Source organism: Octopus bimaculoides, chromosome 10, assembly GCF_046866305.1.
Source record: "Octopus bimaculoides isolate indiv1 chromosome 10, ASM4686630v1, whole genome shotgun sequence".
NCBI classification, from domain to species: Eukaryota; Metazoa; Mollusca; class Cephalopoda; order Octopoda; family Octopodidae; genus Octopus; species Octopus bimaculoides.
This window is the reverse complement of record NC_142937.1, coordinates 49,520,791-49,540,581: the sequence shown is the minus strand read 5'-3', so window position 1 is coordinate 49,540,581 and position 19,791 is coordinate 49,520,791. Positions and strand designations below refer to the sequence as shown.

Here is a 19,791-nt window from a genome sequence, read left to right as displayed (position 1 = left end):
AATCATAAGCATGCCATGCAAAATTCTTAGAGGCATTTTGTCCATCTTTATGTTCCAAGATAAAATTCTGCCAAATTCAACTTTGCCTTTCATCCTTTTGGGGGGTCAACAAATCAAGTACCATTTGAGCACTGGTGTTGATGTAATCAACTTATCCTTCCCCCGAAATTACTGGCCCTGTACCAAAATTTGAAAACATTATATATAATGAAGTGCAGCTCATTAAACTTGTGTCCTTCTAAATTTGCTACTATATATCAGGTAGTTACTAAAACTATCACATAGCTTTCATGCTATCATATACCACACAACCACTCTTCCATACAGTGATGAGAAATGTCTGCCACATGAGACTCATCACTCAATATGGGTTGGATAGGCAAGGTCATACAGCTAGTCATATCAGCTGACAAGCCAAGGTTGGTGACCACTGCTGTTTTTTAGAATTTCAAAAACTTGCTATGCTTGATTTAAAAAAAAAAAAGATAACTGCTAGATGAAGAATTAACAGATAGTTTGTAAAATTTGGACAAATTTTTTCCATAGCTGGACAAATCTTTAATAATCAAATTTGAGAAAATTGGCAGTGAAGATGGTGAAATAGCAACGCTAGCCATATATAGAAACTTTGTGAAGCATGAAGTAACTCAATATAGGAAGGAAAGTTAGTTACTTGCTATTAGGTTGTTTCACTTGAGATGCCTTTGTTCATTACATACTCAACTTATTGTAGCTAGTATTTGGACTTAGCTATACATGAACTTCATAAATAAGAAATTGGATTGATTGGCTTGAATTAGGGTACATAATTAATTCAATACATTTTCTGTTGTGTTTCTCCCAGTAAGAAACTACATTTTCAGAGTAAGTGCTTTTGTTAAATTAGAATGGATAGGAAGGAAATTAAATAACCATGGGTTTTTACAATAATCATGGGCTTTACAAGCCATGGGTTTTACAATAACCATGGGTTTTTACAAGCCTAAATATCCTATTGTGTGTAGTTTTATTAATCAAAACAATAGTGCAAATGATAATATTTTCTCATATATCACTACGAAACATTTATAAATTTCAGATTGGTGTGCTCCGGTGGAAATTTACATACTAAGCTACTTTAAAAGACATTTTCTGAATGATGAAAAAATAAATGATAATGAAAGCATTCAACATGTATAAAAGGCTAAATTACTTGAAAATGATAATATAATTATTGTAGCTGTTTTGTCTGATGCTACCTGTGAAAGTGAAAACATTTCCAAAAATATAGAAAAATGTGATCACCCAGGCAGTTGGACAAAAAAATGTATAATATTTAAACAAAAAGAAATCCATGGTTAATTGTTATATACTGAAAATTAAAATGTAATGTATGCAGTAAGTGTGGTCATCACATACATATGCACACACATATGAATAATGAATTGATTTGTGGACTGAGTGGTGCAGCATTAATGTAAAAGGAGTAACTGATGACATCACTAAATAGTTAATGAGTTTAATAAAAAAGATTTTTAAGTACAAAAATTGTAAAGCTAATATTAGTTACCTAAAATATCAATGAAACAGCTAAAAGAATTAAAAGCAATCAAAACTGCAGTTTCTATGTCACTGAAAATGTATGAAACAAAAAACAGGTTGAGCTTTTAGAACTGAATGAGTCATATGAACTTGCATGAGTCATATGAGTCATTTGTTGAGACAAACTTTCTATGGCCAATGTCAAATGCCCTTCCTGTTGTCAACCCTCACCTGTTTCCAAGTAAGGCTATTTTCTCCATGCCCAGACAAGTTTTCCTGAAAGATTGGAAATGAAGGACACCACTTGCATGACAATGACACTTACAATTATCATGTGATATCAAGGCAAGGAGATAGCAAATCACAAATACACACACACACACACACACACACACACACACACACACACACACACACACACACACACACATACACACATACACACAGAAGAAGCATGCCACCCTGATGAACTCCCTCAGCACACAAACATATGACCATCACGTATACCCAGAATACAATATAATATAATGCAAATATCGAAATACAATAAACTGAAAAAAAGTTCTTTTTAAATTTCACGGTAGGCGACTAGGGTTGCTAGGAGGGCAAATAAGAATATAAGAGTTAAAGAATGGAGTAGATAAGATCTGGGCTACATATGTTTCATAGCAAGTGGGAACCTCATAAGTGGTAAATATCCAAGCGGAGTGTATACCGCAAGCTACTCTTCAGGCCAAAGATATCTTGATTAAATCAAAGTTTACATTGTCACAAGGAGGTACATGTTAACACATGGAAGATTCAATCAGAATGTGTAGAGAGCACAGTAGGAGAAGAGGATATAAATGTAGAGAGAAATAAGGATTAAAAGAAGGAAAAAAGAAAGAAAAAATTTAAGGGAGTGAGAGGAATGAAGAATTTAAGCAATGTCATTTGACTGGTAGTATTCAATGGAGCTGTTTTGGTCAAATCACAGAAATTAGCAAATGGAGTGGTATTTGAAAAAAAGATAATGTGGAGGGAAGAGGGTGGGGAAATATTTTTAATCAAGAGGAAGAAAAAAGTGTGCATGAATCACAGTGTGCATGAATGTCACAGAAATTAGCAAGGGGAGTAGTATTAGAAAAAAATGTGGTGGGAAGTGGGTGGGGAAATGTTTTTTGGTCAAGGGGGAGAAAAAATATATATGCAAGAAGAAAGCAAGACAGAATGGGGAAGAATCGTAGTGGCTACTACTGGATTGCTATTGAGGAATGTATATTGTGTGCAGTGAGCATGTTTACAGTATGAAGTAGTAGAGGCATATGTTCACATATGTACTTGTAAGTTTGTGAAGGGAGGAGGCAGGTGAAAAAAGAGAAAAAAAATTGGATCTTTCTGAATTGACGGGCACCACTTGTTTTCTTAACGAAACACTTTCAAACTTGGGATACTGGTAGAATGTGTCATATAAAACATCTTTTTCTCTTAGCCTTCTGAACAAAAATTTCTATATTGCAAGTTATTTCATGTTAAAGTTGTCGTATTTCTGTAATTTCAACCAATCACTGACGTCTATTCAGCTGAATACAGTTACTGCTGTTTTTGTAAACAATAATTTTTGCCGGTGTCAAGATCATTAATCCCTGGTAATTATATCGTTATTCCCTAGTAAGGGTTTAGGGTTTTAGGGTTAGGATTCGGGTTTTGGGGTTAGGGTTAGGGTTATGAGTTAGGTTATGGCAAAAATAATAATAACCCTAACCCTAAAACCCGAACCCTAACTCTTAAGCTAAAATCAGTGCAAACGCACGAACGATGTTATAAATAACAGTACCGCTGATAGTTGTTGTTGACAAACAACGGCACTAATTTTATTCAAGGGAAAAGATCCCATTACACCGCCCAACGTGTGGTGTTCACAATTCACAGCAGTAATTGCTTTCACCTCAATAGACGTCAGTGATTGGTTGAAATTACCGAAATACGACAATTTTTTACATGAAATAACTTCGAATACAAAAATTTTTATCTGTTCTATAAGACAAAATATACAAGTATACGAAGTTTGAAAGTGTTTTGGTACCAAAAACACTTCATAAAACATAAATGAAAAGTGGTGCCTGTCAATTCAGAAAGATCCCAAAAATTTTTAATGAAAAGGTAAAATACAGATAGAAGTATGTAAATGACAATAAGGAATTAAAAGGAAGATATATTGTTGGTTTTATATATATATATATATATATATATATATATATATATATATATATATATATATATATTTATTTATTTATTTATGTGTTTCAGCCAAGTGGCTGCGGTCATGCTGGTGCACCACCGTGATTTTCACGTTCCTTGCATGGCTCTTCTCCCCCACCTGACATGGTCCAATCAAGAGTTTTGATGGCACATCTGGTGTATAAGAGAATTTGACACAGCTGCCCTAAACTGCGTCTCATTACGAGCCATTGGTTCGTCTGGTATCGTGGAGAGGAAAGCGTCAAGTTTTGTCTTGAAGACCTCCGCATCCATGTCTTGCATGTCTCTCAAATGTTTTGGCAGGGCATTGAAGAGCTGAGGTCCTCTGAAACCGAGGCTGCTGCAGTATCTCGTTCTTATGTGAGATGCAGTGGACGGTACCTTTGGCACCATGCAGTGGCGACCCGTGCGGGCATTCCTGTAGTACTTGATACCAAAGTTTGGCACCAGTCCTTCCAGTATTTTCCATATGTATATTATTACATATCTCTCCCGCCTGCGCTCCAGGGAGTAGAGACCTAGTGCCTTCAGTCGCTCCCTGTAGTTCATCTGTTGGACTGTGGCGATCTTTTTTGTATAGTGCCGCTGAATTGCCTCGAGTTCTGCTGTCCGCTTAACACTGTGTGGTGACCACAACTGAGAGCAATAGTCTAGGCGGCTCAGAACAAATGTCTTCCATAGAATCAACATGACTTTTTGATCCCTTGTACGGAAAGTCCTCAGTATCCACCCCGCCAGTTGTCTGCACCTTGCTGTCAACTTGATAATGTGCATGTGAAATGATGCATCACTACACATGTTGATGCCCAGATCTCTAACTGTTTGTGGTTCTGGGATTGCAGTACCTCCAGGCCCTGTGTATGCCAGTTGGGAGGTACTCATGGTCTTGTAGCGCAGTACTTGAAATTTTTTGCATTGAACTGCATATTATTTTGCTCTGCCCACTCATATATTGCATTTAGGTCATTCTGCAGGCTTACAATATCATCAGGATTCTTTATTGCCTGAGATATCTTTGTGTCATCAGCATAGCTAGTGACAGTGGCTCTCCGAGTGACCGTGGGCATGTCCAGAAGGGCCACTATGAACAGTAGTGGCCCCAGAACAGTTCCCTGTGGAACACCGCTCAATATTTGTGTTTCCCTAGATAGTTCTCCATTGGCTGCAACTGTCTGACTTCTACCATTCAGGAAGTCATGCAGCCACTCTCCTAATTTACCAGCTATGCCAAGGTTTCGCAGCTTGTGACATATCAAGCCATGATCAACTTTGTCAAAGGCTTTTGCAAAGTCGAGATATATCACATCAACATTTGAATGGTCAAGTAGCTGCTTCAGGACCCAGTCATAATGCTGCAAGAGCTGCGTGAGGCAGCTTTTACCTGGACGGAAACCATGCTGGGTCTCATTCAGCAAGTCATTTTCTTCTAGGAACGCAATCAATCTCCTTCTGACAATTCGTTCCATGACTTTGCTAATATGTGAAGTTAGAGAGATGGGCCTGTAGTTTCCAGCCTTTGGCAGGAATGGCAACAAATAGAATCTCCGGTGGCTGGATAACTGAAGAGATGGTTGGAGTGGAACCCCGCCTGGGCATCGGAAACTCGGAGTTTTATCATAGCTATTGAATAAGTGTCACATATCTTTACAGGTATATATATATATATATATATATATATATATATATACACACGCACAATGGACTTCTTTCAGTTTCCACCTATCAAATCCACCCACAAGACTTTGGTTGACCCAATGCTATAATAGAAGATACTTGCCTAAGGTGCCATGCTGTGGGACTGAACCCAGAACCATGTGGTTGAGAAGCAAACTTCTTACAGAATAGCTATCCCTGTGCCTCACTTAATAACATTAACAGAAGCATGATTCTATAGATATATATATAATACAGAACTCAAATTGGTTGATATGACATGTACTCCCATGGTTTCTTTTAGTGTATTATATGATATTGTTCTCTAGTTATTAAAAAGTACTCAGCCACAGAAGATTAGGGAGGTGAAATTGTCTAAAAAGAGGTATGTGAACAAATGCTTTACAATATCTAGTTAGTCACTATATATTTCTGAAATCAAATAATGTTAAAATAAACTTAACCATTCATCCTTCCAGGGTCTATAAAATAAAATAGAAGTAGCAGTACTAATCAAATACTGTTTTGATATTTAATCACCATTGCCAAGATTTGAGGTCTTCTACAAATGTTAGAAATCAATGATTATCAATTGTTATAGTATTTATTTATTTATTTATTTATGTGTTTCAGCCAAGTGGCTGCGGTCATGCTGGTGCACCATACATGTTAGTAATGATTTTTGCACACTGGAAATAAGGAAAATATTTTTTAGTTTCCAAACAAATTTATAACTAAAACCATGACATAGAGATAATGTGGCAGTCATTTTAAAACACTTTTTGTATGCCATATATTCTAGCATAAAAGTCAAATTTTCAGACCAAACTTTACAGCCAAAAGAGGTAGGTTGACTTATACACCAAGACAACCTAGGGGGATCAAAAGTTCCATGAGAAATGCAGCAGAATTTTAAAAGATAAAGATAATGTTTGAATGTGTACACTTTATATTATTGACTTGTAGGCTGGAAAATACAGCACTATTGACACTTTAGCATTTACATTATTCTGTCAAAAGTAATGCTTGTTCATTCACATGTTTTGAATTAATTTTGTATCTTTGAGCATAAAACAGGTAGAATGTTTTGACTGGGTATTTCCTGTTTAAATACTAAAGGGCTGAATGTCAAAAAGTTGTGCTGTATATCTATGATCTGACTATGATGATATGTCAATGAACCAATTGTAAATGTTTGACTAAACTTTTTGACACTTTACAGTATGCAATAATGTCAAGAAATATAGCAAAAGTGAATGTAATCGCATATGCATATTTTAAATGATTACTGTGACAAGGTTTAAGTAATGTCAAAATAAAAAAGTAATTTCAAAAGCAAATATTATTTACTCTGTATGTGTGTGCATGAGAGAGAGTTTGTGTTTGAGAGAGAGTTTGTGTGTGAGAGAGAGAGAGTTTGTGTGTGTATGTGTAAGTGCGTGTGAGTTTGTATGTGTAAGTTTTTTTGTGTGTGTGTAGATTTGTGTGTGAATTTTGTTTTGTGTGTGATATCTTCCAGAACAGTCGTTATTTTAATGAGATACATCTTGTAATCACCTGAAGAGACACATCTACACCGACAGATACTCCTAAATCAGATGTTAAGTATCCTACCCATGAAGGATCGATGCTAGATAGGTTGAAACAATTGTAGTGATTAATAAACATTCTCACATCTTCCATCTCTCTCATTATTCAAATATATATATATATATACATATATATATATATATATATATATATATATATATATATATATATATATATATATATATATACATATATATATATATATATATATATATATATATATTCACACAAACATGTATGTGAAAATCTAAAATCATACCTGAAATCTGGAACATAAAGTATAAGCACATTTAATAGTGTTTGCATACCACTTCCTATGTACAACAAACCTATAAGGCCTAGAACTAACTTCTGGTAGAAACCAAAACTTCCAATATTTTTGATAGTTGCTTCATAATCCATTATCACAGAAAAGTTTGTGTTCTGAAATTTATAATGTTGGTACTAACAGCAATATTATCTTGTTGAAACAATATATGACATGGGGAGAAAGATTAATGAACACTAATAAATACAACTCTTAATCAGCTGATATCAGATTGAGGTCACGTTGTCAGCTATGAGTCACATTACTCTGATATCAACTACAAGTCACATTAATCTGAGAACTGTAATCTAGAAATCTTCCACACTATGCCACTGCGACACTAATGTAGCTGCAATGTTATAACTAGTCCAAATATACTTGTGCCATGTTCGAATTCGTAAATAAGCCATTCACTGTGTTTTATCACGAAGAAAATTTTACAACGTAGACAAATGGTGTAAGTACATCTAAATCAGTTCGCAACACCATCTATCTAGACTAGTGGTTCCCAAACTTTTTTTTACAAGAAGTCAAAATATTTTGGTGCAATTTGTACATAAATTCAAAAATTTATTCAAAAGGGATTCTATACATATTAGCATAAACTATAAAACAATATAATAAGTAAAAATACAGAAAAATTGCATGTACTTACTCTTTATTAAATATATGAAGCAAAGTTATCGATGAGAAACATGCACTTGATGTTTTTTGGAAACGTTTTCAATATTGGGACGTATTTGAGAATGACAAGCCCTCATTTCATCTTTGATGTAACAGAACCTCTCTCTTTTTTTTGTGGGGGGAGGATTTAATGTTATTGAGGGTTGAAAATCCCAACTCACATAAATACGATGTGGAAAACTGCATCAAAACGGATAAAGCTTTTTTTGCTACTGACGGGTATTCTCCTATAATATCAATCCAAAATGTATCAATAGGTAACTTAGCATACTTGATTTTTAAGTCTGCGATCACTGGATGTAGATGCCAATTCCTCTTCTTCTCATATTTTCAGACGAATATTAGATGAAATTTTTATGAAGGGATTTCCCCAATCATACTCTTCTGTGTTCAGTGACGGAAAATAAAAGATTATTTTTTTCCAGATTTTTCAAATGTTTAAATACAATAGGAGTAATTACAGCTTTTACAACTTTCGTTTTAAATGAAATCAGCTTCTCTGTTGAAGTGAGAATGTTTTCATCTCTACCTTGCATACTCGTGTTGACGCTATTAAGTTGTGAAAATATCTCTGTCAAATATTCCGGCTTGGAAACCCCAAATTCACATTGCATATACTCCAAGCGGTCAGGTTGTTCTACTTTAAAAAATGCAATTCCTTCTAGAGTTCATTTATGCGACGTAGCACTTTGTCTCTTGAGAGCCATCTACTTTTGCGTGTAAAAGTAAGCGCTTGTGCTGGGAATCCAGATCATCACAAATTTGTTCAAATAAGTGACACTTCAATGGCCTACTTTTAATATAATTAACCATTTCAACAACTTGGTTTAATACTTGCTTTAGCTCAATTGGTATTGCTTTTGAAACTAGTACCTCTCTATGTAGGAAGCAATGAGTACGTATAACATTACGATTTTGCTGTTGCATGAGAAATACAAAACCTTTAATAGAGCCTATCATAGATGGTGTCCTATCAGTACATATTCCAATCATGAATTCCAGGATAAATTCCATTTTTCGTGGTAGGCAGATAAAATATAAAAAATATCTTGACCTCTTGTAGTGAGTAGCATTTCTTTGTGGAGGACGTAAAGAATGTGGACATCACCCACTTTCGTAATTTTTTTTTTTTTTACAGAATCCCCCATTTTCGAGTACAGAGATTCTGATTCTGCAAAAAAACCCCCACAAAAAACGGCATTTAAAAATTTTACCCCCACCCCCACCCCACCCACCAAAATTCTTCAATTTTCACTTTTTTTCAGAATTTTTTTTTTAGAATCATAATCTCCGTATTTTTCTACGTATTTCGAAAAAAAATTTTCTGAAAAAGTGAAAATTGAAGAATTTAGGGCGGGAGGGTGGGTGGGAAGGAAATTAAAATTTTAAAATGCGTTTTTTTTTTTGCAGAATCAGAATCTCTGTACTCGAAAATGGGAGATTCTGTAAAAAAAAATAATATAAATAACGAAAAGGAGTGCGGTTCACATTATTTACGTTCGCCTTTCTTTGCAACAAAAGAACAAAAGAACCATCAATATAGCTATTAAATGTAAGTAAACGTACTTTGTTGCTAATGTCAGTTGATTCATAAACCTGTAAGGGCAAATTCTGAGTTCTGAAATTTGTTCTGTACACTTTCCTCTATATCAGCAGATAAATCCATAATTATCATAAGGATTGTATTGTTTGAGAGCGGAATCTTGCCTTATTTCTTGCTCAGCTTCATCACCTAACATGGTTTTAACTATCTTTCGAGGGGCGGGTAAGATAATCGACTCGGTTAAATTATGTGATTTCATTTGTAGTGCAATCATTTCAGCTATCTCAACAGACGCGACTTGAGCCTTTTCAGAAGCATTCACCCTTTTTTCAAAATAGTTTCTTTGTTTAGATTGCTGTTCTAGCAGTCTTTGGAAATGATTCAGATTTTTACATTGAAGATGTGAGTGTTTAGTTGTAAAATGTTTTCTCAACTTGCTAGGTAACGTATCTTCATTGGACATTTTTCGCCACAAACAACACAAAGCGGAAGTGGTTGATCATTGTTGCCAGTCCAATGAAACCCAAACTTTAAATAGCTATTGCAATATTTACGATTGGGTAAGGTGGCGAGTTGGTAGAAACATTTTATCTATGGTACAAAGTAAAGTTACTTCATCATTATAAACATCTTAATTTTATGTTACCTTTTCCATATAGGCATGGGTTGAATGGTTTTTCTGAGGCAGTGTTTTACATTTGGTTGTCATTCCTTTTAGTTATCGCATACAACATGCAAGGCCACAATGTATTTATTCTAAAGCCAGGCGTACCATAAGGTTCAATATAGAGGGAATATCCCCCAGACGTCGACGTGGCCTGGATAGCAGCCGCTGTCTTGTTCGGAAACGAGGAAGAGATAGCGGTTCTCCAGGCCACTAAGACGGAAACAAGAAACTGGAAAGGGCAATCCCTAAACATGGTGATACAAGGACCGAAGGAAATAATAGAAGAGGTGCCGGAAACAATAGCATTTGACGGTGTAATAATTGTAGTTAGAGTAGAGGGCAGGATTCCCAGATGCTACAAGTGTGGCCAGAAAGGCCACGTTAGAGCAAACTGCCCTCTACAAGACAAAAAGAGAAAGGAAGAACCGGCAAGAGAAAAGGAAAAAATAACACCACCACCAGCAAAAACAGAAGAAAGCGGAACAGAAGGTGAATGGGTGACACCAAGCAAGAAAAGGAAAAGTAAAAGGGGGAAACCAGGTAAAATAAATACAGAACCCCCACCCCCCCACCCCGCAACACCCACCCACGCCCTCTTCCTCCCACCCGCTCCCTACAGACACTGAACCTACCCATCCCTCTCCAACACAAAAATAAATACAGTCAGACTCAAGCCGTTCAACCTCCCCACCTCCCGAAAAAAGGAAAAGAAGTAACTTTGCTATTATGTTTACAATACTAATAAGGACCTGTGTGAAGAAATAAAAAAGTGGAAAAATATACGAGTGGTGGACACTCGCAAGTTCGACAATGTACAAGGGTGGCATTGCTGCCTGTTGTTGGACGAGGAGCAGAGGGAAAAAGTTACAAAATTCAAAGGAGGATTTAAAATGTGGAAAGTCGAGCTAGACATCAAAAAATTACCATGGAACATAGAGTATACGCAACCTATTCTAATCTCCATCTGACGTGCTACATCATTGACAGGGTAGTTAATGAACCTGGCGTGGGTGGGGCGCTGATCAATTTGGATCAATCGAAAGCTTTCGATAGGGTTGACCATCGCTACTTGGAGGCTGTTTTTAGAGCGGCTAGTTTTGGTCCCATCTTCCCTAGCTGGATTACTGCTTTATACAGCGGCATATGCTTGGTAGTTCGCGTAAGTGGTCATCTATCCAGACCATTTATCATTACGCGTTCGGTCCGTGAAGAATGCCCCCTCTTGTTGCTTCTGTATGCATTGACTCTAGAGCCACTACTGCGGAAGCTGATGATGCTGAGGGGCATCCTGCAAGAACTAGGATGCAGGAGGAGCGTGTCTGCATGCGCGCACGACGGTACTGTCATAATGTCGAGCCATAGGTATATTGACCTGGTCGGCGAAACACTAAAAGAATACAAAGCGGTAACGGGAGCGAAAATTAACTTGGAAAAGTCAATGGGCTTGTGACTTGGCACCTGGAGAGGCAGGCCCATGCCGTCCAACAGTGTCTCCATCATGGGACACTGGACCGACGAACCGGTTAAATTGCTTGGGGTCTGGTTCGGATCGGACTTCCAAATGGAGAAGAACTGGGACGAGATAACGAGTAGGGTGGCCACTCTGGGCCGAGAGGAAGCTATTCCTAAAAGGTCGGGCAGAGGTGACGAACACGTACATCGTATCCGTCATCTAGTACCGTCTGACTATCGTGCCTTGTCCTGACCCTACCATCACCAAATTGGAACACATGCTCTTCTGCTTTCTGTGGATGGTTAGTCGATTCATTTGCTATTAACAGTCGATCCATTTGCTATCAACACGCGCTAAATGGAGGACTGGGCATGCTGTGGTTGATGATGCGCAGACATGCGCTGAGACTACGACATCTCCAGTGCTTTATAGATGATGGTGAACAGGTGTGGTCACCGTTTGTGAGACGTGCTTTATCACAGCTCGTCTCTTTGACCGAACTGCAGTCATGGATCAAACCAGAAGCTAGGCAAATGGCACCACAAGTGCTGCCTTGCTCTCAAGCAACTCTGTTGTCTGGAGCCAAACTTGTGCGACTTCAATTCCATGAAGGCGTTCTATAGAGGATTAGTGGAGGGGAGGTGCGACGACATTGTTGGGGAGAATCTGGGCGTCTACGGGGAACAACTGACCCACCTCCTCAGGACCACTTTCGGACCAGGACCTATGGACAATCACCAGAGATCCCTGGCCTGGTAGTGCTATCAGAAAGCATTGCCCGTTCAGGATAAGCTCTACAGGCACGGTTCAAGATACACCGGACCAACTTGCTCGAGATGCGGTCAGAGTGATGAAGCCATTGTGCATGCACTCTTGCAGTGTACAGCCATTTCAGTGTGGAACGAATTCGGTTATCGGCTGAGTTTATCATGAAAATTGCCCCACCACCTTCCTTTAACCGGGAAGGCAAAGTAGTTTTTATTTTACTGATGGCCATGGTGAAAGATGGACTCGCGCAAAAGGTTTAGAGATAAACACTTTCCTCTCTGGCCAATTGCTCATCAACTTTTTCCAGTACCACTTATAAAGGAAGTTGAGAACAGAGAGGTAAGTTTTGTCTCATAAAAGTTTCAACAAAAGGTGGGGGAATGTAGCAAAGATGGTACGCATAAATGACGAAACCACTTTAAGCATGATCCTGTTAATCCTAAAGAGGGAGAGAGCGCTTTGCACTCATGTGCTACTTTCCCTGTCTGAGGTTAATGTGGTCTTTTCTGTAGGCTTTTCTTTCCATGGATAAACCTCTTTTACATTCTTACGCCTCTTTTTCTTTTGCTGTTTACATGTCACAAACGCTTTCAATCCCCTTTGACGGTTTTCTTATTGATATGTATTTTTTTTTCTTTCTTTGTCTAGAAAAGAAAAGTTCTACTTTGTATTGTCCCTTCACTGCTTGGTCCAGCGTGGCTAATAAAGAAAAATATCTATCTATCTATCTATCTATCTATCTATCTATCTATCTATCTATCTATCTATCTATCTATCTATCTATCTATCTACCTACCTACCTACCTACCTACCTTCCTACCTACCTATCTACCTACTTACCTACCTACCTACTTGCCTGTCTGTCTGTCTGTCTGTCTGTCTGAATGTATTGTTGATATACCAGCTCCCCGTAAGTTTGATTTATTTGTATACAATATATATATCATTTTCGCTTAGAAAATGGCTAAATCTAACGAAGAAGCCAGCGTTTCTCTTATTGAATTCCCTCCGCTAACAAAGATAGGGGAAGGTAAAAAGAACGTCATTTTGCTTGCTCACACACACACACACACACACACACACACACACACACACACACACACACACACACACACACACACACACACACACGCAACTGAATGATGCACGCACACACAAGAACGCCAGTCTGGCCGTAGAAAATATGAACAAGGTAAAGACAACGACACTTACTACTGCAAACACCGCCTCCACCTCTGCTACCACCACCACCACCACCAACAACAACAACAACAAAATGACTTTGCTTCAGTTTTGACGCAAAGAAAACGAGTTGTTTCGTTTACGCCTCAACAATTAATGGAAACAAGACACCTTTTATCTAAGGAAGGTAACACAATAAACCTAAATATAACGTATCACATTTTAGAAAACATTAACAAGGAAGCAATTATAAATAAGACAATCAATTTTAAAAATGAGAAAATCCGAAAATATGAATCAGCAAATAATCGCAAAATGTTTAAGGCCCATATGGCCACATAAAAAATACATTATAAGGGGTAAAAGATTTGCCACAGTCGAAGTCAGGTTTGACTCAGAAGAGCAAACCAAAGTTTTTCTACAGAATCACATCAATCTGAAGAAATACTAATGATCTCTACATACTTGAGGCGTAGGGTCACAAGAATAAAAATCAAGGATGTGCCCCCTGAAATTGAAGCACAATGGCTGGTGTCAACCATCTGCTCCAATTTTGAAGATGTTACTAACATCTTGGAGATTGCTGTCCTAGATCAACAGAACTGGATAGGCCAGTCTTCCGAAATCTTGGTTCAAGCAGATCAGAATACAATCGAAAATATAGCAGATTTGATAAAACTGCCAGATGGTACTAAATTACATGTCATTGTTGAAGGCAGAAAACCACGCTGTTACCTCTGTAGAAGCAAAAACCACTTAAAAGCTGGTTGCCCAATACACAAGAAGCAACAGCAACAAAATTAACAACAACAACAATAACAAGAAAACGACAACAACAACAACAAGAAAGCAACAACAAAAAAACCACAACAGCAAGAAAATCAAACACCAAAGAAAAAACCAGCACTGCTACCCACACCGCCATATGCACAGCTGATAAAACAGCTTTATCAAGAAATGAAAGAGCATCAGCAACCAGCAAGCCAGCCCAACCAAACGTCACCACCATCAGTACCCCCAAGAACAGAAGCAACGCCATCACCACCACCAATAGACCCCAATACCCTTCCCCTCTCACTTTCTGATTCCTCTGGCATGTCGTCGGATGAAGGCGACTCAGAGGAATGGCAAGTGGCCACAATGGTGAAGAGAAAAAGGGAAAAAAAAAAGAATATAGAAACAAACATACAAAGCAGGGAGGTTTACCACTCCCGAAATCAAAACACCTGCAGAATACAAAAGCATTAACAAACACAGAAACACACAAGGAATCTACAGTGCTTAAAGCAATAAGCACAAACAATCCAAACATAATGTAATACTTTAGGTCAAACACCAGCATAACAGAAAACGATGTCAAAACAAACAATCACCTACACACAACACATAAAAATCATACATGACACAAAACACACACAACACACTGAAATCTCTCTACCCGGATGCAGTAGGGAGATTTAAAAAATATCTATCAAAAAGAATTATACAAAAACCTTCTGAGAAGATTGTGAGGTGAAGGACAACCAACATTCGAACAGTACGTGACTCTCTCTCATTTTTCCCCTTTTCCTTTCGTGTGTAAAGCACAACTTTCGATAGGAATACGCTTAGAATAGGTTGTATAAATGTGCGTGGCTTGGGACCGCCTTGGAAACAAAGCTACCTGTTAAATGACATCAAATCACAGAATGTGCACATCATAGCCATCAGTGAGAACAGAATCCACAACCTGACAATTTGACATTTATTTTTCTCAGTATCTGCCGAGAGTGAGTGCAGGTGATACTGCAGTACTTTTTCGGAAGAGTCTGGAACACAAAGTAAGAGCAATATTCTTATCACAGCCACAGACGTACGGGATGCGATAGCAGGCTGTGCGAGAGACAAGTCTCCAGGCTTGGATGGCCTGCCCTACAAGCTTTATTGTCATATGCCAGACTTGTTTGGAGACGTCTTGACAGCAGTCTACTGCAACTGACAGCAAAACAGGAGTATCCCCAGTTTTGTGAGCCAAGGAGTTGTGGAACTGCTAATGAAAGATCCAAACAAAGAGAACGTCATAGATAACTTCAGGCCCATCACTCCGCTCAATGCAGATTTGAAGATCTTGATCAAGGCGCTAGCCGAGAGGTTGGCACTCGTCATCGAGATACTCATCGACAAGGCGCAAACATGCGCCATGCCGAACAGTAGTATCCATGACAACTTCCATATGATGCGCTATATTATAGACAGGGTAGTTAAGGAACTTGACCAATTTGGATCAATTGAAAACTTTTAATGGGCTTGACCATCACTACTTGGATGCTGTCCTTGGAGTGGCTGGTTTTGGTCCCGTCTTCCACGGTTGGATCACTGTCTTATACAGCAGCATCCGCTTGGTTTTTTTGTGTAAATGGCTATCTATCCAGACTATTTAATATCATGCGTTCAGTCCATGAAGGATGCCTCCTCTCGTCGCTTCTGTACGTTTTGACTCCAGAGCCACTACTGCGGAAGCTGGTGACGCTGAGGGGAATCCCGCAAGAACTAGGATGCAGGAGGAGCGTGTCTGCATGCTCAGATAACGTCACCATCATAATGTCGAGCCAGAGGCATAATGACCTAGTCGGCAAGATAGTAAAAGAATACAAAGCAGTAACAGGAGCAAAAATTAACCCCCAAAAAGTCAGTGGGCTTGTGGATCGGCACCTGGAGAAGCAAGTCCGTGTCGTCCAACAGCATTGTGGACACTGGCCCAACGGGCCGGTTAAATTTCTCAGCGTCTGGTTCGGACCAGACCTCTAAATGGAGAAGAACTGGGATAAGATAACGAGTAAGGTGGCCACTCTGGGCCGAGAGGAAGCTATTCCTAAAAGGTCGGGCGGAGGTGGAGTCCGTGTATGTCGCATCTGTCATCTATTACCATCTGACCATCTTTCCTTGTCCCGACCCTACCATCACCAAACTGGAATGCATACTCTTCCGCTTTTTATGGAAGGGAAGCGTTCCAATTGTTAGGCAATTCACTTGCTGTCAACACGCGCTAAATGGAGGACTGGGCATGCCGTGGTTGATGATGTGCAGACATGTACTGAGACTGCGACATCTCCGGCACTTTTTAGACGATGGTGAACAGGTGTGGTTGCAGTTTGTGAGACGCGCTTTCCCGCAGCTCATTTCATTGGCTGCACTGCAGTCATAGATCAAACAGAGACCGCCTTGCTGTCCGGGACCAAACTTTGCGACTTCAATTCCACGAAGGAGTTCTATAAAGGATTAGTGGAGGGGAGGTGTGACGATGTTCTTGGGGAGAAACTGGGCGTCGACATAGAACAACTGACCCGCCTCCTCGGGATCACTTTCGGGCCGGGACCTATGGCCAACTACCAAAGATCCCTGGCCTGCTATCAGGAAGCATTGCCCGTTTGAAATAAGCTCTACAGGCACGGTTAGAAATACACCAGACCGACTTGCCTAAGATGCGGTCAGAGCGATGAAACCGTTCTGCACGCACTCGTGCAGTGTCCAACCATTTCAGACCTGTGGGCTTATGTTGAACGGCTGCTGTGGGATGAATTCGGTTATCAGCCGAGTCTATCATGAAAATTGCCCCGCCACCTTCTTTTAACTGGGAAGGCAAGGCAGTTTTCATTGTACTGGTGGCCGTGGTGTAAGAATGTGTGTAGTGGACTCATGTGAAAGGTTTAGAGACAAACACTTTCCTCTCTGGCCAATCGCTCATCAACTTTTCCAAGTACCACTTGAACAGGAAGGTGAGAGCAGAGAGGAAAGCTTTGTCTCATGAAAGTTTCAATAAAAGGTGGGTGAATGTAACAAACATTGTACGCATGCATAACGAAACCACTTTGAGCATGATCCTGTAAATTCAAGAGAGAGAGAGAGAGAGAGAGAGAGAGAGAGAGAGAGAGAGAGAGAGAGAGAGAGAGGAATCGTTCACAGTGGTTAAAAAACGAAAAAGAAAAGAAAGAGTAAACTCTCCGCGGGAGAGGCAGACAAAGAAAAAAGAGGATAAGGAGGTTGAGAAGGAGGTTGAGAAGGAGGTTGCAAAGGAGCTTGAGAAGAAGATTGAGAAAGAGGTGACAATAGCAAGGGTACTGGCTACATTAGCGGTGGAGGAAGATTTGGGTGGTATATAGAGACAACAGCACGAAAGTAGTGACATTAACTAAAATGGAGGTAGATAAAGACAGAGGGAAGGCGCCAAGAGTGGAGCAAGGTAAAGGCAAACAGGTGAGAAAAACCGAAGAAACACAAGTGGAATTTGGTGACATACGCCAAGAACATGACGATAGAAAAAAGATAACGAAGTTTAAATCCCTAAGGGTTAAGTTACCTACGGAGATTTACACGGAAAATGTGAAAGCAATTGTTATAAAGAGAGGTATAACAGGTTAAAGGAAATGTTTGGAAGGGATATTGATCCACCGGGAGTTGAGGTGGAGTTTGACGAACTGCCGCCAGTGATGGAATATAGAGAATTAAAACCATACATGACGTTTTTTTAAAAAACAGAGTAAGTAAAATTTCTTTAAAAAAAACGATGCTAATAGAAAAAACAAAAGGAAAGAAGAAAAGATTATAAACTGTTTGTAGGAACGTTCAAACGGTACTGCATGAGAGTGGGGCTCATGCAACCATTCCATCTTCATTTATTATATAACATTTTTCTCATTTTCATTCGTTTTGTGTTTTTTGTCCCCACTGTGGTGTTCTGTCTGTCTTTGTGCTGTCCCCTCTGTGTAAAAGCCTGAGTGCTTAAATAAAGAATTGGTACAGTATGGTGTTTTTCTGATTGAAAAAGCTGTTGAAGATTGCTTGAAAGAAGTTAAAAAGCTCACCACTTTCATCACAAGAGGAAGAAAGTATGGCACAGTGGAGGTGCGATTCGCGACTGAAGACGAAGTGATAAAGCACTCCACTGTAGCCATAAAGACGGAAGAATGGGTACTTTTGCCAACGTACTCTGGCAAGCGTGTTGCCAGGGTGAGAGTAGGAAAAAGTACCCCCAGAAATAAATGAAACATGGTTGGTAGCAGCGATAATGTTTATCATGGAGAAAGACGTAAAAATACTTAAAGTGACGAGAACCAAAATGTTAAATTGCTGGGGTTGTGGCATAGAGATGGCCATACAAGCAAGTTTGAGAGACTTAAACGAAATTGCGGAGGAAATCGTTTCACCAGAGGAAGTGAGACTGAGAGTGGTAGTGGAGGGTAGGGCTCCTATATGTTATCAATGCAGGGGAAAAGGCCACATGAAGGCGAGGTGCCTCCAGAGAGAGGAGGAAGAACAGATGGAACAGTCTGAAGAACAGGAGATGGACAAAGTGGTACAAGATGGTGTGAAAGAGACGGTAATAACAGAGGAAGCGTTCACTGTGGTCAAAAAATGAAAAAGAAAAAAAAGAGTAAGCTCTCCGCCGGAGAGGCAGAAAAAGAAAAGAGAAGAGGATAAGGAGGTTGAGAAGGAGCTTGAGGAGGAGACTGAGAAAGAGGTGACAGTAGCAAGGGTACTGGCTACACTAGCGGAGGAGGAAGATTTGGGTGGTATATAGAGACAACAGCATGAAAGGGAAGTATCGACATTAACTATAATGGAGGAGGATAAAGACAGTGTGAAGGCGCCAAGAGTGGAGCAATGAAAAAACACTGCTGGATTGACACGAGTGAAATAAGATAGGTAAATCCATAATGAAGCACATGATACGTAAGTAGAATACCAATAATAATAGATGCCCTTGATTTTGTGAGTAAATGCCTAACTGACAGCCTGGATAAACTAGGGTTTTCAGAAAAAGAAATCAACCAACTTGTACATTATTATTATATACAAATACAGTCTGTAAGTGGAACAGTAAAAATATGCAAGACTTTTCTCAAGACATCTACATTCATCTACATTCCAATGATGGAGCTTTGTATCTTTGTAAGAGATCAGCTCCTTCTTCAGAGAAAGAATTTAAATAATTAAAAACAGAAGAGAACATAATACATACATACATACACACATGCATGCATACATACATACATACATACATACATACATACATACACACATACATACATACACAATGAGCTTATTTCCATTTATAACTACCAAATTCATTCTGGTTGGCTGTTGACCCAAGGCTATAATAGAAGTTCCACAGTGTGGGATTTAACCTGAAACTACGTGGATGG

At 39.0% G+C, this 19,791-nt stretch overlaps 1 protein-coding gene across 1 annotated transcript in view; it reads right to left on the bottom strand.

Moving 5' to 3' along the window:
* LOC106880427 (organic cation transporter protein) overlaps positions 1-7,566 on the bottom strand; it is a 63,262-nt gene extending 55,696 nt beyond the window's left edge. The window contains exon 1 of the mRNA XM_052971171.2: positions 7,265-7,566. Within this exon, the coding sequence (XP_052827131.1) occupies positions 7,265-7,407 (143 nt within the window). The 5' untranslated portion in view covers positions 7,408-7,566. The remainder of the gene's footprint in view (positions 1-7,264) is intronic.
* Between the last annotated feature and the right edge of the window lie 12,225 nt (positions 7,567-19,791).